Genomic DNA, 23,366 nt, shown 5'->3' with positions numbered 1-23,366 from the left:
TTAAAAGTACAATGTATAATACATGTAGCTGACTTCTTTTGTTTTCCTTTTTAGTCTGTCTGGCGATTAGTTGGTTAAGGTATAGAGCAAATATTGTAATAAAACCAAAGAGGATCTTTGAAAGAATCTCTTTTGAAAGTGTTTATATCCCTTTTAACCTCTGAACAGTGAACTGACCATATCCATACAACCCATGAAAAAACGTTGGTGTGTTCACTTGCGTGCAATTATTTGAAATTATTTTAAGTACAGATCCAGATTGGATATGTGTGTATAATTTTTCAATCAACATGTTGTAGACATTTGGAACAGTTTACCAGAAAGGATTTTTGCTGCTACATGTATGTCAATTAATCATTTTAAAGGCATGTGTTGATAACCACCTGAGAACAGAAAGGGGTATTTAAAAGCCTCAGTGGCTTCCTACCCCATGAAAATTCCCAGTAAATTCATGGTAAATTCATGATAATGTAGTAAGCAGGAATGAGACAAGATTCATGCAAAGACATACAATGTAATATAAAGTGTGGGAATTTTTTCAAAACATAAACACCACTGCTAGACTAGGAGCCTGTATCCCATGACTCTGTTTACTGATACTAGAACATTACGCGTTAAAACATACTTTATAACTTCCACAGATATAAACAAATTGATAAAAGTGTCATGTGAACCTACATCAAAGGCACCCCCTATTCTTTTTGTATCAGTTATATTGTTGTCTTTACATAATTTTGTCTTTGCGCGAAGTCTTTCCCTGGCGCACTTCATTCAAGCAAACACATCGGTGTTTTTTCATGGGTTGTATTTGTTTGTTTATAAGACATTATAAATGTATTAATTCATTCATTTCACGCTATTCTTGTTGTTCTGTTCCCTTTTCAGATCAGGTTCTCTTATTAGACTAAAATTTGAGCATTTTGAAACAGAGTGTGCGTGGGATTATTTATATATTTATGATGGGGATAGTGTATATGATCCTCTGATAGCTACATTTAGGTAAGTCTATTTTTATCTTATTATGTAACCATATTACTTAAAGGCCCATGATTCAATCCCAAGTTCTTGTGTTAGTGTAATCTTTATCAGTGGACAACAGATGCATGTATTGACATGTATGTGTACTCGCTACGTGTAACGTTATATAGTCACATGATTCGCAGCAACCCACATGTTCTGTATCAGACGATCCTAAAAACGAAGTCATGTGTGTTTGGCCTTCCAGACAGAAGATGCCAACGCAAGTGTACGCATTCCACTGTCTTTCAAGTTAGTACTCTGAATGCATAGCTAAACACAACTCTGTCCTCGTAATGACGTGTATGCCTGCACGATAATGCTCCCGTACACTTACAGGCACTGCACGATAATGCTCGTATACATGTACGCGCTCTAACATGTATCTAAACCTCTCTATTGTATTAAGTAAACCAAACAGCAGAGCTATCCTCAAACCGATCATTTCTTTCTAAAATATTGTGTCGTCAATCAATCAATTGAATTATCCGATTTTAGCCTTGTACAGACAGACATCAGGGGAGCTCTAGCTACAACTAAATTAGACTCCTAGAAATAATGGCTACCTTTTGGGACACACCCATAATTGGATTATTGACAGGGTTCTCATTGTCTTGTCACCTGCAAAGGACATTTAAGTGAGTCATTGAAAATAAAGACTACTTTGTACAACGCTGTGCACTGACCTCAAAAAATATGGAAAAGGTCATGTCGTCTAAAACTGGAAATTTTCATTAAGACTTATTTTTGCGTATTCGCTGGAAAACATAAATGCAGAATTAAGTTGGAGTGACTAATATGCTGTCTTGTACATTGTTTTGCTTGCAGTGGTGCTATGTTATCAGAAAATGAAGAAAATGTGACATATCCAGAAGTGACGACATCTTCGGGTTATGCCTACCTTCATTTTTACAGTGATGCAGAATACGCAATGTCAGGTTTTAATATCTCGTATAGGTAAGCTTTTAAAAAAAAGTAAAATATGCCACTCTGAACTGATACGATGAAATTCACATGACCAGCGTGAAAGCAATTGAACTTTCCAAAAGAGTGTGATTGTTTATATACAGGGGTCTTATCAATTGAGTTTAACTTGAAAATCACAGTTGTGTCTATTCCTTTGACGCTGGTCAATTGCATTTCATTGTAAACTCTACATCATCTGACACCACCTGAGGTGAGGGTGGTAGTATACAAAGATAACATAGACTTATTTGTTCTCTTGCGAAAGATCAGTAGTGTCGGGTTTACTACGCTCCTTTCTGTTATGTTAAAGTGGCACAAGCTGAGTTTATCAACCTTTTACTCATGTGAAAAATATTTACATAAAACTCACGATTAAACAATTCTAGTATAATGTTAATGACGATGCATGTTTCTATCACATTACAATTTGTGTTCTGACATTGTTAGAATTGTTGATTGCCTAGTATGTATTGTACGACATTTTTTGATACATATAATAAATTATGTCATCGGATCGTTTAATGTTATATCTTAATACCAAGTTTGAATTCAGTCAATTGCAAGTGATACTTAAGTATACATCAGTAAGTAGAATACTGTGAGTGACTTTTAAATATACAGCATAAATCTCGCCCCAAAAATATAAACTCGGCTTGTGCCCCTTTAATGGCAAAAAAATGAAAAACTTCATCTCTCACATGTTGTGAACAATCATTTGGTTATCAGTGAAATCTTGTACCATAATTCTTATCCAATGATATTATTATTTCAGAAGTGTTAGGCTCTGAGTGAAGGATAACTCTAGAAATGTCACCTATTTTTCAACTTTCTTTGGACAAGGACATTTTATCCCTAATATTTTATGTTTTTTTATTATTTCAGTATTGATACATGTCCCCTAGACTGTTCAGATAATGGAATATGTTTAAACAGTACACAGTGTGACTGTGATCCGGAATGGACCGGTGAAGGATGCAACATTCCAGCGTGTCTTAGTGAGAGTGACTGTGGTAACCATGGTAACTGTGCTTCTCAATTGTGCCAATGTACAGATGATTACAAAGGTGAGTACTTGCGGTAAATTGTGAAGCCTGTTTTTGTCTAAATTTATGAAAACAGTACTTGGAGCTCTTGACTCGTAGAATGTCTAGCCTAGAGGTAAAATACTTGCTGAAAATTGTTCAAATTAATTCCATTACAAGTAGAATTACACGTCAAGCTTTTTTACCCAAGAGCTTTCAACTAGAACCTCTATACTACATAAGGTACATGTTCTTTATATATTTAATTGTAATGTATTCAGTATTTTCAAATTTACCACCTTTTCAACTGATTACTATCAACCAGACTACACTGTAGTTTGCATGTTATGAGAAAAAACTTCAGTTTTGTATGTTCACCAATATCTTCTATATCAATGTTTAAATTATTTAGCCAATGAAAGTTGTCGATATTTAAATGTCTATATTTACATATAGGTCATGGGTGTGAAGTTCCACCAACCAATGGAAGTTGTCTATCTCTGCTAGTAATATTTAAATGTCTAAATTTGCATATAGGTCATGAGTGTGAAGTTCCACCAACCAGTGGACGTTGTCTATCTCTGCTAGTAATATTTAAATGTCTATATTTGCATATAGGTCATGGGTGTGAAGTTCCACCAACCAGTGGAAGTTGGGAAGTGTACGTTGATAAGGTCAATCAGGGCAGAGCTTCCCATGCTACAGTACTACAAGATAGCGTTGTATGGATTGTTGGTGGCTATCCATTTACAAATCAGGCCAACTATGATGACATCATTAGGTGCGTTTACCTCTAATTCTGTAGACATAAAGATCAAAGTCATGTTATGCTGGTAGTTTTAAAACATAGATTTGAAATAATCGATCTTGTACTTGCAGTGATTATTGTAATATGTGTTAATAGTAAGGAGTTTGGGTCTGTATGTTGAAGTGATATAGTAATGCGAATTTAATAATTATGCGAATTTCGAATTATGCAAATTTATGATTCACCTTTCCTCCTGAGAGCTCAAGATGCTCACAATTGTTACCCCTGGCATGAATCTCTCCTCATGTTTGTCAGATCACTATGGAGTATGGTACTTATACATTGTTTACACCACTGCAGTTAGGAATTTACTCATTTGCACAACTTTTGGTTCATGATTTCTCATTTAGCTAGATGGGGTGAAGAGAGGTTTTTGAAGTCACAGATAGCCTCTAGACTAAGGGTATCATAAATATTGTAATATCATAACTACTGGTAGGCAAAGCCCATAAGCTCGCGCAGGGTAGATTCATTTGTGGCTGCCTCATGATATTGTAGATAGCGCCCTCTGTTTGGAGAATGTGCATAGTATATCGAACACATATGCGAAGTCATTGCACCGCAATGCATTCTTGGGTAAAACCACCAAAAAACATTGCATAGTATATAGGATGCGCATGTGTACTAGTCATTGAGCCACTACGCGGCCGTTTTGCGGCCGCTGCGTGAGCTAATATCATCTGACCATGCACAGTTTGGTTTGCATGTTATGTGAATAAGTGACTATATTTTGTTTACATGTATATTTTCTCCATTATGTTCTCTTTTAGATATGATATAGAATCAGGTACAGAGGTACCCGTCGTACCCAAGTCATCTATCAATCCTGACCCAAGATATGGACACTCCTTAGTTCTGGATAGGGTAAGTAGATGCCATCTCATTTCTTGTCTCAGAAAATAGGGCCAACTTTATTGAAGCCAATTCCAAAGTGGTCAGCTGAGTTTCATAGTTTGATGTTTAAAATGAATCAATGAAATCTCTTGTTTACAAAATATGTTGAACGTTCTGACAGTTATGGAATGTCAAGTGTGTTTTCCAAATGTATGAATGTTTGTACTTCAATGACGTAAAGAATGCAAACAAACATGTCACAGGTTTATACTGGGTCGAAGAAAAATCTGTCAATTTTTTTTGTAAACATACAGAGGTACTGTTTTCTCCTATAATGGTTTCCTCATAGGAGCAAAAAAAAATGAAAAAGATTGGTCATAAAAATCATGAATTGTAATTCAGTATATGACTTTACTAGAACAGGGTATTTATCATAGCCGTAGTGCTTGTAAGGCTATGTATATAGTGCTTGAAGGAGTGAACATTCTCAAAAGTTCCCCAGAATAACTTTGTTGCATAATACTTGTAGAATGGTTAGAGTTATTCATTCGTAATCTGTTCTAATATTTGTTCCTGTTGCCATCTGTATGTAAAGTCCTTTGGCAAAATATGTTCCAATCTGTATTGTTTTACCCAAGACATACAAATGGGTACCTGATAGGATGATATTGCTGTGTAATTAAAGTGGCACAAGCTGAGTTTGTAAGCTTTTTACTCAAGCAAAAATATTTGCAAAAATCTTTGATTAAACTATTCTAGTATAATGTTAATGTTAATGTATGCCTTTGTTGACATTGCAATATGTGTTCTTGCATTGTTAGAACTGTTAATTGCATAGTAGGGAGTTCCTGTACATTTTTTATGCATATGAAAAATTATGTCATCGGATTGTTTATATGTCATATCTTAATACCAGGTTTGAGTTCAGTCAATTGCAAGTGATAGTTAAGTATACATCAGTAAGTAGAATACTGTGAGTACCTTTTAATATGTAGAAAAAATGACATCCCAGAAACATACAGTTGTATAAACTCAGCTTGTGCCCCTTTAATGCAGTTGATGGCAGGTAGGCTTAGAACTGGAAGTATGTGTCAAAATAATGTAATGTAATGGGAGTAACAATTTTACAACACTTTTTTGGGTTACTTTTTGTGAATTTTAGTAGTCGATAAATTTAATATATGAATTCAATCTGTTAGTCAGCCATAATCTATCTTAGCCCAGTATGCATTATTTTGACATCCTATATGTATTACATATTTTCTACAGTTGGTTGTTATACATTTGGTGAGCCAACAATCGTGAACTTACAAAAAACTGCCCACTAGTCTGTAAGATACCAACATTCATACCACGCTATCAGCCAGCACCACTCATGGTTAAGAAGCCTGATAGGGCTGAACAACACGACGTACAAATGTATCTTACAGCCTATTGATCCACATGCAATAAGTCTTTCTCTCTGTTTGTTTTATTGTATTTTCAGGATAGACTTATCATGTATGGTGGGACCGTCACAACAAACAAAAATAAAGTGGTCAATGAATTGTGGTTCTTTAATATCACAATGGAATCCTGGGAGTTTTATGATATTGCAACTGAAAGTAGAATTGCTGTGGATGGCCATACTGCACATATGGTGTATAAAACTATGATAGTGATATTTGGTTATAGTCCAAAACATGGGTATACTAATGTGGTACAGGAGTTTGATACAGGTATGTTGTGAGTCCTGTACATGGCTGTACTATCATAGTACAGGAGTTTGATACAGGTATGTTGTGGTTCCTGTATATGGCCATACTAACAATACTAACAATACTAACATAGTACAGGAGTTTGATACAGGTATGTTGTGAGTCCTGTACATGGCTGTACCAACATAGTACAGGAGTTTGATACAGGTATGTTATGTGTCCTGTACATGGCTGTACTAACATAGTACAGGAGTTTGATACAGGTATGTTATGTGTCCTGTACATGGCTGTATTAATATAGTACAGGAGTTTGATACAGGTATGTTATGTGTCCTGTACATGGCTACACTAACATAGTACAGGAGTTTGATACAGGTATGTTGTGTGTCCTGTACATGGCTGTAATAACATAGTACAGGAGTTTGATACAGGTATGTTATGTGTCCTGTACATGGCTACACTAACATAGTACAGGAGTTTGATACAAGTATGTTAAGATAGTTTGTAGTATTCTGGTTTCACCAAACAAATCTCAAGATATTATAATCCATATACTAGCCTTGAGAGAATACCTTGTAGAATATCGTATCTTCTAGAAGAACTAAGTCTGTGTTCTTGGCCTTACTGGTGATATCACTTCCGAAATGATTATTTTCTAGGCTTTTAGTTTCCACATAAACACATTATATAATGCAATGAGAGTGCTAAATGTTATTTGTGTTCAATATTTCAGTGAGTGGAGTGTGGTCAGTTGTGAAAACTAATGGAGTGAATGTAAACGGAGGATATGGACACAGTAGTGTGTATGATGAAAATTATGGTTTGATCTATGTCTATGGTGGAATTAAACCAAAGTCAAGAGCTACGTATCTATCAGATGAACTGTACACCTATGACCCTGTACTTCAACACTGGTAAAGTATAATGTATAATTATGTACCAGAGATTACTTGCACTGGTGTATATGTGTGCTAGTCTGTAAGGTACGGTACGCCGTGACAGGGCGCCCTCACACATCGGTCAAGAAGGAGGCCTGTGAGGGCAGAATGACATGACGTATCTTACAGTCTACATGTGTGCATACTAGTGGTATTTGCACTGCAGTCCAACACTAAAAATTATTATTGCATACCTTTATGCAAGTGAGTGATATGCAAATGATATGCAAATTAGGTCATGGTCATTTGTTGTACATTTGTGGTTGCGCTGTATGGTTGTTGTTTTTTATTTTATGAAAATTTGTCGTTTAGGTTTAACATACGTAGTAATCATAGGACCCCATGCTGCACGAGTGCCTGTGTACATACTCGGGGATATTTGCACTTGTGTGTGCTGCGCAGTGTTTTTCTGCTGTAGTTTCACTTGCTACGCTTGTGAAACTATAATCAAAGAGCACGCTACAAGCACTCATGGAAATACTCGGAGTATGCCATACTTGCACTCGTGTATCATGTGACTTCTGTCATAATATGTAATTTAGACTGTATTTCTATTTTGCAAATATCGTCAATGTTAGGAAAAAAATATTTCACGCAAAACTGTTTTTGAAAATCATTCAGATTCAGTTATGACAGTCAACTGTTTCACTTGTTATTATTGCAGCTTGAATATGCAAGAATTGAACACTTTAGCCATCCATGTGACACTCTGTGTATCTTTGTACTTCAATATAGGTCTGTTTTGCCAACATCTGGTGGTCATCACGTCTATTTACATAGTTCAGTAATGATTGATGGAATGATGTATACATTTGGTGGAAATCCACATAATGATACGTATGGGGCTTTTGGTGCTTTGTGTTTTTCTTCAAACTTGCTGGCGTACGACACAAGTAAGTCAGAATTGAATCATAAGTTAATGATTTCAGGTGACGTATCAGAGCTTTGACTATCATGCAAAGTCAGAAGGAAATGGTGTCATTCTACACTGTGTTTTTGGTATGCTATGTTCATGTTTAAACCCAAAAGTTGTGGTCACTTCACAGGCAAGTATTGCAAGATGGTGCCCCATCTTTGCTAAAATGAGGGTTAAAATGTTCATCCGGGCCCCTGGAAATGGCCGCAATTCTTGAAGCAGGGAATAAAATGAGTGTGTAAGAACATTCCATAAAAGAGGAAATTGGTTTGGGCATGTGTTTGATTACTGGTAAATGCAAATAAACAGTAGAGAGAGAATAGCAGAAGTGAGTAACAAATTCATGTCTGCTGACTTTATACAACAATACATACTCCATGATTTTCTGAGTAGTCATAGTATGCTCACAATCCCTCTATCACATGGAGGGACTGTGTAGTGTTGAATGATTTGAGCACACATTTCTAATTCTGATCAAAGCATGCAATGGAATTGCGCCCCCAGTGGCCAAATTAGACAATCTTTTGTCTTTTTTCCTTTAAGCTGGAATGCGATATTGTGTGATACTTAAACTTTCCTAGTAATTCACTGTGTTTTTCATTTCCTTCAACAGGATGTGAAACTTGGTCATTTGTTCCTTTAGAAAATGAAATTTACACTGACATTAGTAGATATGGACACAGAGCTGTCAGTTACGATGGAAAAATGTACGTTATAAGTGGATATAATAATGTCATGGTAACGGATATCCCAGTCTATACACCCGGTAAGAATTTCACCCATGCTTTGTTTGTTTGTGAATAACATTGACAGAAGGATTCATGAATAAAATAGGGTGGGAGAGGGGGAGGGGAGGGGGTGGGATGAGAGGAGGGGATGTCTTGTGAAATACACATTTACCCTTATGTACACTACTAGACATAATCACAAACTTTTAATTGAATGTTCTTAGAATTTCTTTTCCTAAGAGAGCTCTGAGACCAGTAACATTGTCTTTCATATTTTTCGGTTACATACAAGGAAGTGAGAATCTTGAGTCCAAAAACTGTTTTGGCACAATTTTCCCATAAAATGAAGGAGTTTGTAGCTATACTAAAGGACGCTGAGAAATTACAAAAGGGCTTGACAATATTCAGGGCGAAGTAACGTTGTTACTTTGGTTCAAAGAAATAGAACATGGTGTTTGAAACAGGCTGATAGCAAAAGGGCAAGCAAGTTGATTCATTTTAAAATCCAAGAAAGTGATCAGTGTCGTTTTTCTTCTCTCCTAGGAAATTGTTCTGCCTTTGACCAGGAAGATCCCTGCCTAGCAGGAAGCTCTGGTATTTCATGTACGTGGATATCCTCAGAAGGCAGATGTGATAACGTGGCTGAAGTCATTGGAATGGTAGAATGCCCAGAATCGGATGGTAAATATATCAACTCATTCACTTGTCATCATCGTAGTGCTGTGAAAAATACTGTATCTGCTTATAGAAACATTAAGCTTGAACATATAGAATAAACACAAAAGTGTTTCTGGCCAAGAATTTTCGTCCAGGCTTTGCAGACCTGTCTTAGTATGCCCAATCCATCATACTAATTATCGCTTATGTCCAGTAGTCATGTGACCCAAAATGGTAATAAGATGTATTCAAAATATTTGTAGAAACCAGGTAATCAGAATGCTTATATGGAACCATTATGGATGTGAAATGGGTATCAGGCTATTTTTTTGAAGTTCATGTTTTCTGTGTTTTTTTTTGACAAATTGACCAAAATTGAAAAAAAAACCTCAAAGCTGTAACGTAAATGTTATATTATTGAGCACGAAAGAATAATCCCAATTTGTAAACTTATGCTCATGGTTCCACTGATGATGTAACAGGCCTTGAAAATAATTACTTGGTTCTGGTTATTGGAGTCAACCCCCACCTAGTGTTTTTACTGCCAGCCCCAAATTTGTTTAATGTAGTCGACAAAAAAAATCATAAAATCATGAAAATTGTGAAGTCTCACGAGAAATAGTGGATTCGGAAACTGACATCAACTTAAAAAGACAATATAAAACTGTTCTTCCAATCTCTGTAATGGTTGTACATCTGGTGAGAAGAAACATAAAATGCAACTAACTTACATCATTCTTTTTTTTGTCAACAGAGAACTCTACGTCAAAATGTGACACAATGAATACCTGTAATGACTGTGAGTTGACCTATGGTTGTACTTGGAGTGACGGTGTCTGTACCTCTAACTACACATCAACTAATGTAAGTTTTATATGCCGTACTTCCAGTGTTTACTGTCTGACTATTTGATATTTTCAAAAACGAACATTTTCAAAAAAAAAAAAAAAAATGTTAACAATCTTGATAACGTGTGAGTCTGTTGTGTGTCTGTTCCATTGTTTCACTGTATTTCTGCACGACAATGGCTTTTATGCAAATTTTATATTATTTTCGAAGTGATTACCATGTATGAAAAAAATTGATGTGATTATTGTCTATCAAAAAAGATAACATGGCAGACATTTTCAATTTACAAATTCTTCTTTGTGTTTTTGATAATATTTTTTTGTTCTGTTTTGTTTCAGAATGGTAGTGATTCCTGTAGTGGAAGTAATTACCCATGTAGTAAATTCTACACTTGTAGTTCATGTGCCTTACAACCAGAGTGTTATTGGAGTGGTAGTAGTTGCAGATATACGGCATGTAGGTGTATACAACTGTCTGTCTGTCTGTATGTCTGTCTGTCTGTCTGTCTGTCTGTCTGTCTGTCTGTCTGGCCAGCTGTCCACCCAACCTGCCATCTGTCTGTCTTTCTGTATGTATGTATTTCTGTGCCGAATCATGTGTCACAGTCTGTCTCCATGTGTCCGTATTTGTCTGTGTCTGTCTGTCTGTCTGTCTGTCTGTCTCTGTCTGTCTGTGTCTGTACTTATGTTCGTATTTCTATGTAGAATCACACATCACTGTGTCTATCTGTTGATGAGTCTATTTGTCTGTGGGTGTGTGTGTGTGGGTGTGTCTGTCTGTCTGTCTGTCTGCCCCTCTCTCTGTTTGTATGTCACAATCAATTAATTTTTGTTGGTGTTGTCTTACATAAATACCTTTAGTTATGATAACAAAATTGAAACAAGTTATACTATAATTACAATTTTAAAAATGAAAATGTCATATTTTCTCCAAACAGTTGCTCGTAATTCTACGTGTGACTTGACCTGTTCAGACCAGTTAGATTGTGGTTCTTGTACTGATAATAACTGTATGTGGTGTGGTAGTACACAACGATGTGTAGACAGCAACTCATACACTACATCATTTCCTTACGGACAATGTATGGGTTGGTATACCAGTAGAGACAGATGTCCAGGTAAGTACATCTAACTCAACATATCACATTGAATTATTACAGGTTGATAAGTAACTAGTAGATTCATGTAACCGGTCAATAAATCATAATAATGACTTCATGTCAGTAACCATTGATTGATTTTGTTAAGGGTCATTAAATCCATTATTACCCTAAGTTGTTTAGGTCAATATATGAAATGTTGACTTCATTTGTAAAGGTGAATAAATCACATATTGACGCTGCTCGTTCAGGTTCATATCATGTTGAATTCATTAATGGTTGATAAATCACATATTGACTTCATTTGTACAGGTCCATAAATCACATCAAATCAGTAAAGGTTGATAAATCACACATATATTGACTTCATTTGTACAGGTTCATAAATCATGTATTGACTTTCTTTGTACAGGTTCATAAATCTCGTATTGGCTCCATTCATAAATGTTGATAAATCACATATAGACTTCATTTGTAAAAGTTGGTAAATCAAATATTAACTATTTGTTCAGGTAATAAATCACATATTGACTTCCTTCGTATATGTCAATAAATTCCGTATTGACTCCATTATTTTATGTTAATATTAAAATCACATATTGACTTTATTTGTACAGGTTCATAAATCACATATTGAATTCGGTAAAGGTTGATAAATCTCATATTGACTCCATGATAGGTCGATAAGATATTGATATTGTCTGTAGTAGCTGACATTGAATATTTTGAATGATATGTTGTAGGTGTTGACTGTTCTCATTATGATACTTGTGATGAATGCCATGACAATCCAAGCTGTGGTTGGTGTGATGATGGAAGTAACACAGGACTAGGGACATGTATGGAAGGATCATACTCACAACCAGAGCAAGGCAACAGTTGTCCGAACGAACAGTGGTACTTCATCGAATGTCCAGGTATTTATTTTACTATTTTAAAAGGAAAAGTCCAGTCAGACTTATTTCTATACCTTTAGTACACTTGTATTGATTACTGCTATCAACTTAAAGTAAAAGTTCAGTCAGACTTATTTCTACCTTTAGTACACTTGTATTGATTACTGCTATCAACTTAAAGTAAAAGTCCAGTCAGACTTATTTCTACCTTTAGTACACTTGTATTGATTACTGCTATCAACTTAAAGTAAAAGTCCAGTCAGACTTATTTCTATACCTTTAGTACACTTGTATTGATTACTGCTATCAACTTAAAGGAAAAGTTCAGTCAGATTTATTTCTACCTTTAGTACACTTGTATTGATTACTGCTATCAACTTAAAGTAAAAGTCCAGTCAGACTTATTTCTACCTTTAGTACACTTGTATTGATTACTGCTATCAACTTAAAGTAAAAGTCCAGTCAGACTTATTTCTGCCTTTAGTACACTTGTATTGATTACTGCTATCAACTTAAAGTAAAAGTCCAGTCAGACTTATTTCTGCCTTTAGTACACTTGTATTGATTACTGCTATCAACAATATGATTTTGGATGATAAAATAGCATCTTTTTCACAGCATTTCATGTTCGAGGTTATGGCAAAAACCTCTGGTGATGACGTTGATCAAAGTTGTCTGTTAAAAAATGAGATTCTGTCTTTTTATTTGATAGCTTGTCAGTGTAATGGACATAGTTATTGTATTAATGAGACTATATGTGAAGATTGTCAACACAATACAGAAGGTGAGGAATAGTGTGTGTGTGTGTGTGTGTGTGTGTGTGTGTGTGTGTGTGTGTGTGTGTGAGTGCACGCGTGTATGTGTGTATATATGTACAAGTATGTATGCATGCATGCATGTATGTATGTATGTATGTATGTATGTATGTATGTATGTATGTATGTGTGTCTGTCTGTCTGTCTGTCTGTCTGTCTGTCTGTCTGTCTGTCTCTGTCTGTCTGTCTGTCTGTCTGTGCACATGTGTATGTATTTGCATGCATTGCCATACCTATGTGTGTGTCTATGTATATGTACAGCCCATTTCATGTAAGTATTCATGAGCTCAATTTGATACAACCATGCAGAAACCTGAGTTACAAACTACACATTCTGTACTTCAAGATAGCAAGATTTCAATTTGCTAGGTTTTGTCTAAAATGAAATAAAAGCCATGTAACCATACTGCAACTAGACACAGACACACAGATATCTGGTGTTTTGATGTGTGCATTTGATGTCTGCATGGTGGCATGTTAGTTCATTTCATTTATAGTTAAAACATCAGAAGAACCTGTGTAACCTGTAGTCATTCAATCTTGCTATCTGAAAAGTGTAGGATGTGTAGCTTCTTATTAGTTTCTGCACAGTTGTATCAAACAGACCCAGTGAATGTTAACATGAAATGGACTTTGTAATGTACATGATCCACTTAATACAAATAGGGTACATGTGTTATATACAATATGTACATGATATAAAAATTAAAACATGACATCCTATGTACAAGGTGAACGTTATTGCCTGATGTAGATGCTGTGTGCTTAGCATCAAAGATATATATATATCGTGAGAACCTCAATAGGGTGCACGCTACAATCAACAATAAACATGGAAGTAACTGTGATTTCTTTGTTTCTGTAGAAATGTAGAAATGAAATGTGTTTGACTACAGTGCAAATGCTATGCTTAGCTTGTCACCACTGTATCATGCAATAATCCTTTGTTTTCCATCATGCCTGTACAGGTGAGCAGTGTGAGGAATGTTCAGCTAGTTACTACGGTGACCCAAGGAATGGTGGAAACTGTACAAAGTGTTTCTGTAATGGCAATGCTGACATTTGCGATAACAAGTCTGGAGAGTGTTCTTGTACAACCAAGGGTATGACAGGAAATGAATGTGAAAGGTGACTGACTATACTGTCATAGTTTGTTTAGCTGAAAAGCTTATCAAGATATTACAAACAAAATTCTACAAATCCAGAGTTAAATAATATTTTGGAAGCAAATTTCAGATTTCGATGATGACTCATCAGGGATATACTGTTACTACATTGGTCTGTTGTCATATATCTAATTGTATGATCAAGCCCAGCAAGTAATGCAGAAGGGTTACAAGAATGTTGGCTTTGTCTGTGTGTCCATCTTTGTACCATTGCTTGTGCTCTCTGTGAACAAAGTAGTGAGGGCGCCCTCTGTAATTTTTGAACCCTGAATGGTGTGAGGCATTCTTTTGTAATTTCTGAAACCTTCCTGGAAATGAAAGTAAGAGGGCGCCCTCTTGTAATTTCTGAAACCATGAAAGTAATGAGAGTACCCTCTTGTAATCTCTGAAAACATTCTGATAAAAATGAAAATGTGGGCAACTTATATGAAACCTGCCACCAACCTCCAAGCGCTACATTTTGTATTTCCTTGCTACAGCAGGCAACTTTAGGAGGTGTCACCTCTGCAAGTACTTTTACAATTATGATATTTTACATTCAGTGAAGTCATAACTTTGTGACAAATAATTCATTTGTTTACGTTTATTTGTAGATGTGATGAAACTAGGAAATATTACGGCGATCCCACCAACGGAACTTGCTACTGTAAGTACTGATACTTTTTTGTAATCTGAAAATTTAATAAACTAAAATGTTCTTTTTTTCACACAAAAAGTATGTGTATGTTTCTTTTCAGAAATGTTCTTCTCTTGAAAACTTACTGATTCATCAATCGATAGCTCAATGTTCAAATCATAGCTATTACAGCATAAATATGTGAACCAATTTTCTACCCATTCCATATGAATAAGGGGCAAGATCAGTAGATCACCGTAGCATAAAAAACTAAATTCTTTTATTTTTGGGATGTGAGGCGGTGAGGTTTGAACCATTTTAGTTTCTCATTCTACAGAAATGATTTTACTCTGAACAGATCTGTTTTGTACCCCTGAATGCGGAATTTTTTTGAGAAAAATGGAAGTATTTTTGTATCAACTCATGAACATTTCTTATCAATGATGAGTTCATGGACTTGCGCAATATTCACATGAAGTTGGTCGTTCAAAGTCTGGGTGGATCGAGTGTAATCATTTATCGCTGTTTTCTTTTGTAGATGAACTGTTAATGAATTACAGGTATCTCTTTAATCTAAGTAAAAGCGAGGATGAACTTGTGACGGCAATTAACTTTAAATGTCACATTGATGGCAGTAGTCGAGATGTCGAGTTTAATCTTAACGCAGACTACCCATGTCTACTGAAAATTACCTATACGTCAGGTAAGTGTATAGAGTGAGTTATACATCAGATATGTGTATGTATAGCGTTAGTGAGTTATAATCAGGTTAAGTGTATAGAGTTAGTGAGTTATACATCAGATAAGTGTATAGAGTTTATAGTGAGTTATACATCAGATACATGTATGTATAGCGTTAGTGAGTTATACATCAGGTAAGTGTATAGAGTTAGTGAGTTATAATCAGGTAAGTGTATAGAGTTAGTGAGTTATACATCAGATAAGTGTATAGAGTTAGTGAGTTATACATCAGATAAGTATAGAGTTAGTGAGTTATATATCAGATAAGTGTATAGAGTTAGTGAGTTATACAGATGACCCATGTCTACTGAAAATTACCTATACATCTAGTAAGTGCATAGTACAATAATGAAAAGGTGCAGAAGTTGATGTTTATACAAATAGTTCCTAAGAAAATGAAATAGCTGACTTTTGAGTAAAAAAGATGACATTACAAGGTAGAGGCAAGGTGACTGAGTTTACAAGACATAGAGGAAAGACAAAGTGAATGATACAGTTAAAGGCCCAGCTTGGATTAAAACGAAAACTTTAGAAAAAGTTAGTCCAGAACAAAAAGAATAATCCTGTGTAATACTTATGGCTCCACTGATAAGATAATGATAATATGAGGGGGATGGGTGAGGATGGGGAGGGGGGGGGGGGGTTTATTTCCTCCTCCTCCAGCCTGATTATAGATCACCATTTTCAGATATCCTGCAAGTAGGCATGTTGAAAACACTATGATTATTAGGAAGTAAACTGTACACATATCCTCCTTGTTGATTTTACGGCGTAGTATAATTTTTTTTCTGTAAAATTTTAGTTTCAACTAAAAAGAAACACCTGCAAAAATATAACTGTTAAAGATAAATTTGATTTATTCCAGTTGCTATGAAGTAACTTTTAGTGTGATATGGTATAAGCACTGAGGACTCATGAATATTCATTGTGTGATTTGAATATATTTATTTCTGCTGATTCCCATGATGCAATAGTCCATAGCAGAGATACCCTTTAAAGGCACAAGATCAGCTTGATGTTTCTCTGAAATCACACGTACGTAGTTGTAGGTGATGTAAAATCATGAAGTGACTCGCCGGAAAACAAAGTTTATGAAAATGTCTCATTTTTACTGGCGTGGCATTGCCCTTCAAATATGGAATAACTTTGAAGTTCTGTTTCTTGCAGCATCAAGCCCGACAGAGAGTGTAGCTTTTCAAGAATCAATAGTGCAAAACCAAAGAGTTATCTTTTCCAGGAATGAATACAATTTCAATCCGTCACAAAATTTTACTTTTTATGCCTACATTAACAATTTTACAACGCCATTTGGATTTGATGTAAGTAAAAGTTGCTTAGTTCCTGCTAAATATAAAGTGAATGTGTTCAAAATACTCACTGTGCTATTAACAATGAAATATCTTTAAGTTACCACTTTTAATTAAAGGTGATTCAAAATGCTCACAATTAGTGAGAAAATGTGAGTAAATATCGTAAATGTTGGTTAATAAGACATGTAGAGTGTAGTTTTTGTTTACTGATGTCTGTTACAACCACTAGCAATGTATTTTTTCTCAATGCTGTTGAGTTTTATTCACCTAGTGACTACGCTCGTGATAGTCTTAGTGCTAACGTGTACCTCTTATGACGTCATAAAATCCCGTGGTCTAGGTGGGACCGGAAATACCCGAAAACTCTCGAGGTAAATCTGAAGGGAAGTGACTGAAAAAGGGTCATTTTAAGGTGTTTGCAGACGCTTTTGAAAAGTTTTAAAACCAGAATGCATTTCACAAACATGTCGTCTAGCAAATTAGCGATAGTGAATGTGAGCATTTTGAATCACCTTTAAGGCAACAGTTTTCTGGATATTTGATCTGTTATTGCATATTACTTTTTGAATAGTTGTTGATATGTTTGCACATGATTAGAGCAGGTGGAAACAGTTTGGCGGTGAGCTGCATGGCCAGAATTTTTCCTAGATTTATGTTGGACTGAGCCAGTCTACAGTGTTTCATATATTCATACAGTCCTGTAGAAGTGACGGTCAATCTACAGTGTTTCCTAGAATCACAACCCTGTAGAACTGGGAGCCAGTCAACCTAGAATCACACAACCCTGTAGTACTGGGAGCCAGTCAACCTAGAATCACACAACCCTGTAGAACTGGGAGCCAGTCAACCTAGAATCACACAACCCTGTAGAACTGGGAGCCAGTCAACAATTTTTCCTAGAATCACACAACCCTGTAGAACTGGGAGCCAGTCAACCTAGAATCACACAACCCTGTAGAACTGGGAGCCAGTCAACAAATTTTTCCTAGAGTCACACAGTCCTGTAGAATTGACAATGACACTTCTATGTTTCCTAGAATCACACATCCCTGTAGAACAGACAAGGATTTCATTTCCAATTTTTATTCTATTTCAATGTCAAAGGTCACCCAAATACTGGTATATGTACTATGTAAAAGTAATCACACCTCAGTTTTCAATATACATTTTACAATGAAATCTGATTACATGCGTCCACTTCCTGTGTTTTCCTCTAGATATCGTTCTCATGGCGTATCGTACACCTGGTAGATCTGCTCTTATTTTTTGTCACCTTCTTCACCTGTTTCCTTGGTCTACTGATAATAGCTGGTATTGTGTGGAAAGTCAAACAGAGGTATGATGGCTACAGACGTAGACAGGTGGGTTGTATGTCCCTTGGAAATTCAAATCTTAAACTTTGGCTTTTACTTAGATTTATGAAAATCCAGTCATATTCAGTTGAAATCTCTCAAAGAAAACAAAAATTAGGGGTCATTGTACAAACTTTTTAAATACAGGTCAAAATGATGTCAAAATGCTGCTATTTTTAGAATCCAATATGGCTGCCAAATGAATAACGCTAAGTATGCCATATTCCATTCATCAGAAAAACAAAAGATTGTACATTATGACCACTAGGAGTGCTATTAACTCTATTGAAAGGTAAAAGATTATTGATTTTCAGGGAAAGGCTCTAGTGTTCAATACCAAATAGTGTCAGGATTTTTTTTTTCCAGTACTAAAAACCTTGTTGAAATGTTTGTTGTCGACAGGCCCGCGTGGTTGAGATGAAACAAATGGCTAGCAGACCTTTTGCAGTGATGCGACTACATGTAGAAAAAGAAGTCAATTCACCGTATGTGCCTCCCAATCAAACTCAGGTAAGATGTGAGCAAAGCTTATTGTACGAATTAATAACAACATACTACATATTTTTAGAGGTCGAGTGCACCCAGAAGTCAATTGTACCCAGAGGTCGATTGTACCCAGAGGTCAATTGTATTCAGAGGTCAATTGTACTCAGAGGTCAATTGTACCCAGAGGTCAATTGTATTCAGAGGTCTATTGTATTCAAAGGTCAATTGTATTCAGAGGTCAATTGTACCCAGAGGTAAATTGTATTCAGAGGTCAATTGTACTCAGAGGTCAATTGTACCCAGAAGTAGTACAGTAATATGTTTGAAATGGTGGTCACACTGAGGGTACGGACTCAAAGATAAATTTTGATTGGATTTATTGTATTATATTATGGTTACAGCTGCATTTACCCCAAAAGGTGATTCAGTACTGTTCAGGATGTACAATATTACGAATAAATCATTATCTCTAATAAAATAGTTTTTTAAAAATGTTCCAATTACAGATAGTGCAGCTTTATGACATTATAACCATATTTGGCTCATTCTATTAGATCTAGTGTTAGTCTGTAGGTACACCATAACAGGGCGCCCTCACACATCAACAACACCTTTCAGAGCTGTCAGTCTGTAAGGTACACCATGACAGGGCGCCCTCACACATCAACAACACCTTTCAGAGCTGTTAGTCTGTAAGGTACACCATGACAGGACGCCCTCACACATCAACAACGCCTTTCAGAGCAGGCTGGTGAGAGCGGAATGACATCATGGCATATCTTACATATCTTACGTAGTGTGGACACTGAAGAAAGACAGGTCTAGGTGATTTGTTGGAAAACATGTCTGTTTCTAAATCCTAAGAAGTTGTGTACTATAACATTAAGTGATTATGTGTATATGTCTGCATAACAGAAAATCGCCGAGAGCAATTCCCAGCACAAAATTTTTGTTTGTTTGAATTTTAAAAAAAAAAATGAAAGAAAACCCCCAACATATCTTATATTTTCTCCTTCAGGGTAAAGCCTCCGCTGTGGCAATAGAACCATGCACTGGTGACAAAGCAGCCGTCCTCAATTTAATAATCCGGTTACCCTGTACAGAAAAAGGATTTTCGCCGGATGAATACAATGGAATGGCAATCGGCAGTGCCTTGGTACAAGTCAATTCAAAGAAAATACCAGAAAATAAAGACAAAGGGGGCAGTATCAGGAGAAGAAAACAGCAGAACCAGCGCGGATCTTTAAGAGGTACCACTACTACGACGACAAACCAACAAGCCCCTCCTAATGGTGCTAACACTTGTGCAAGTCAAATGGAAGCGGCAAACGGTACTACCACCCATGGTAACCAGCATCCTACCACCCATGCACACCACCAACACAGCACCACCCATGCAAACATAAACGAAATGCAAAACGGAACAACAGTGTCTGCATAGTATGAACTGGTATAATACTGTATCTAAATTTTATAATATACAGAGATTTTATGAATTCAAGACCAAAAAAAATTTACAACGTTCATATTTTCTTAACATGCTTATGATTGATATGTATGTATTGAAACTATTTACAAAAGACAAAAGTTTTGAAACAAGAAATATGTTCTAGTTGTTTTTCCAACAGTTGAGTTTATATGAGTCACGGCGAAATATATTATCAGGGATTCGGAGTTATAGAGACCAATGATTCTGTTGACTGTTGATATTTTTATGCATACGTGCAGAGATTTGCAATACACAGGTACCATATCAAAGATTACAGATGACTTCTATAGTATTCAATTCTGGTTTGGATGTCTCAGGGAAATCCTGCTCTATGTTGTGTACGATACTAGATATGTGACATATTGTGTTTGCGGTGCATTTGATTGGTCAATCAAGTACATATTTGTAGATAAGAGCCTGTGATTGGTCAAGTGCATGTATATGGAAGGCTCTAATTGGTCAAATACATGTAGATGAGAGCCTATGATTGGTCAAGGGCATGTATGTGGAAGGCTCTGATTGGTCAAGTATATGTAGGTGAGAGCCCTATGATTGGCCAAACACATGTATATGGAAGGGTCTGGTTGGTCAAGTATTAATGGATTAGAGCCTATGATTGGCCAAACACATATATACAGAAGGCTGTCATTGGTCAAGTATATGTAGATTAGGGCATGTGATTGTCCACACACATACATGTGGAAGGCTCTGATTGGTCATACAGCACAATTTCAGATGTAAACAAATATCTATTCACAGTCCAGATACCAACCATAAACCTGTCGTATGCATATTTGTGCATTTCCTCACGGATATTATGTACCAGTGTATTAAAGAAAATACTTTTATAAATCTCAAATGCTAGTCTAATGTTTGGTGCTGATAGATTTGGGAACCCTGGTAAGAGAAATGTACTTGTGCGTAGGATTACCATACCATACACCTTACTTTTGGTGTGGAACCCTAGTAAAAGGCCTGAAGAAATTTGTTAGATTTCACCTGATTCATAGAAGACAATCAACTATGTACCAGTTTTATTATTGTTTTAGACAAAACAACTCAATTATCCCTGCAGCCATCCATCAAAGACATTTTCTTTAAACGGAAGTTAGGAATGTGTTTTGATTTGAAAAAGTACATGTTGTTTTGGTGTTTATTTTCGCACATGTTTTGTGTTTACTATATTAATCAAGAGAGTGGTTCGGAATTGGTTTACCAACAGCAGTGAAAGGGTTTGTCGCACTATACTAACTTTGGTTCAGTATATTGACTTGGCCAGTGTCAAAATCAAAATTTCAGAAAGGGGGAAGTTTGGAAAATGCGTCCTACCATAATTTGCTTAGAAAATGGCCAGGAAACTCAATTTTTTTACCAGCTGGGTAGCAAAGTGAGGAGTGAGACATAGTGGGTAGGGACCCCAGGGTTGGTAGGGTCAGGAACAAGAACCCAGTATTTCCTGAACATGAGCTGGAGGCACTACCACCCCATCCAGGCCGGTGTCCGCGAGCCACAATGTTCATCCCTATCTCTGGTCACACTATAGAAATAATATGTGTGGTGCACTGATAATTTCGTATTTTGCATATCCTGTTTACTGTTAGTATAAGGAAGTTATTCTTGTATAATAGACTGTTTTGTCTGTCTTAGACAAGTGTTACTTAGATTCAGTTAATGGAAATGTATTTACAATCATGGTTCTATCTGTAGTTATGGACACGGATTTGTGCTTTCAGATCTTTCAATGAATTCTGCTATAATTTTTACTTCAACTCTAGTCTAGAGGTAGTATTGCTACGTTTTACGGCAAATTGAAACTATCATTTTATATCTGTGTAAAATTTAGAGATTTATTTTCATGCTCTAATAAAGTAATTCAAACCTAGAAAACCACCAAAAAGTCATCACTTCAAGTGCTACTTTTAAGAAAAATAATGAATGGTTTATAGAAACAGAAGTGGTCAGTGGGCATTTTACTGCCTACAGTAAGGCCTTGCTGGACTGTTAGATACATTGTGACATCTCGCCCTCTCCAGCCTGCTCTAGCTAAGGGGTTTGTGACGATGTGCGAGGGCGCCCTACCATAGCTTACCTTACAGAATAAAGCAGGCCTACACAGTGTTGTGATATCTCAAACTTGAAGTTCTCCAAAACTACTGGAAACCCTATGCAGAGGACAGCATGTTTATTTTGCTGACGAAAGAATGAAATTATACACTCTATTTGTTATTATGTGATGTAAAATATCCCTGACAAAAAGTTGGTTTCAAGTTTGCTAACCAGGTATTTTATAGTTACCTACCATATTTTCATCCTTAAAAATATGTACGCTAAGGAGTACACATCTCCTTAATTTATATCACATATATATTGTTATTAAAAAACTTGAAAAATAATTGGATGCAAATGAATGAAAGCAATATAAAGATATTCAAACTTTGGTGGTGTAAAGGTTTATGAAATATTAATATAATTCTATAGAAAGATGTTTCAACTTTTAGTGTTGAGTGTATATAATATACTATACATGTACATAATCATTGTCTGCTTGTAATTTTTGGAATGATGAACATCAGTTTTGTGTAATTTTTTCATCTGCCGAATGTACATGGAGATATTTTTGTATATATAACAAGATATATGGAATATTTGAAATGACAATAAAAGCACTTGTTGAAGAACTGTGTGTCCATGATTGTTAGATTCACTGATTCCTTTGTCGACGATTTATTTGTACCTTAACCCAACAAGAGGCGAATGAATATCTTCTTTCTGTGTTGTCCACTACAGGTGATGACATTGTGTGCTTGAGTTTTTGTGTGACATGCATGTTAATTTGGTAATTTACATATTTTGTGTGACATGCATATTAATTGGGTCATTTACATAAGTTGTGTGTTTGCTTGAGTTACACACATTCCTCCGTACTACTTTTTGACCGGTAATAAGAGTTACTGGGTGAATTCC

At 35.9% G+C, this 23,366-nt stretch overlaps 1 protein-coding gene across 3 annotated transcripts in view; it reads left to right on the top strand.

The window, feature by feature from the left end:
- LOC144446423 (attractin-like protein 1) overlaps nt 1–23,042 on the top strand; it is a 35,961-nt gene extending 12,919 nt beyond the window's left edge. For all 3 annotated transcript variants that reach the window (XM_078136182.1, XM_078136181.1, XM_078136183.1), the window contains exons 4-25: nt 886–999; nt 1,846–1,974; nt 2,866–3,047; nt 3,624–3,786; nt 4,584–4,677; nt 6,134–6,365; nt 7,078–7,258; nt 8,018–8,175; nt 8,812–8,964; nt 9,470–9,607; nt 10,338–10,447; nt 10,771–10,888; nt 11,370–11,549; nt 12,275–12,448; nt 13,140–13,211; nt 14,211–14,370; nt 15,002–15,054; nt 15,563–15,727; nt 16,933–17,084; nt 18,293–18,436; nt 18,830–18,937; nt 19,932–23,042. In XM_078136182.1, coding sequence (XP_077992308.1) covers nt 886–999; nt 1,846–1,974; nt 2,866–3,047; nt 3,624–3,786; nt 4,584–4,677; nt 6,134–6,365; nt 7,078–7,258; nt 8,018–8,175; nt 8,812–8,964; nt 9,470–9,607; nt 10,338–10,447; nt 10,771–10,888; nt 11,370–11,549; nt 12,275–12,448; nt 13,140–13,211; nt 14,211–14,370; nt 15,002–15,054; nt 15,563–15,727; nt 16,933–17,084; nt 18,293–18,436; nt 18,830–18,937; nt 19,932–20,354 — 3,403 coding nt within the window. In that variant the 3' untranslated portion in view covers nt 20,355–23,042. The remainder of the gene's footprint in view (nt 1–885; nt 1,000–1,845; nt 1,975–2,865; nt 3,048–3,623; nt 3,787–4,583; nt 4,678–6,133; nt 6,366–7,077; nt 7,259–8,017; nt 8,176–8,811; nt 8,965–9,469; nt 9,608–10,337; nt 10,448–10,770; nt 10,889–11,369; nt 11,550–12,274; nt 12,449–13,139; nt 13,212–14,210; nt 14,371–15,001; nt 15,055–15,562; nt 15,728–16,932; nt 17,085–18,292; nt 18,437–18,829; nt 18,938–19,931) is intronic.
- Nucleotides 23,043–23,366: the final 324 nt, after the last annotated feature.

The sequence above is a fragment of the Glandiceps talaboti genome, chromosome 15 (genome assembly GCF_964340395.1).
Source record: "Glandiceps talaboti chromosome 15, keGlaTala1.1, whole genome shotgun sequence".
Classification (NCBI taxonomy): domain Eukaryota; kingdom Metazoa; phylum Hemichordata; class Enteropneusta; family Spengelidae; genus Glandiceps; species Glandiceps talaboti.
This window is presented reverse-complemented; position numbering and strand designations above follow the sequence as displayed.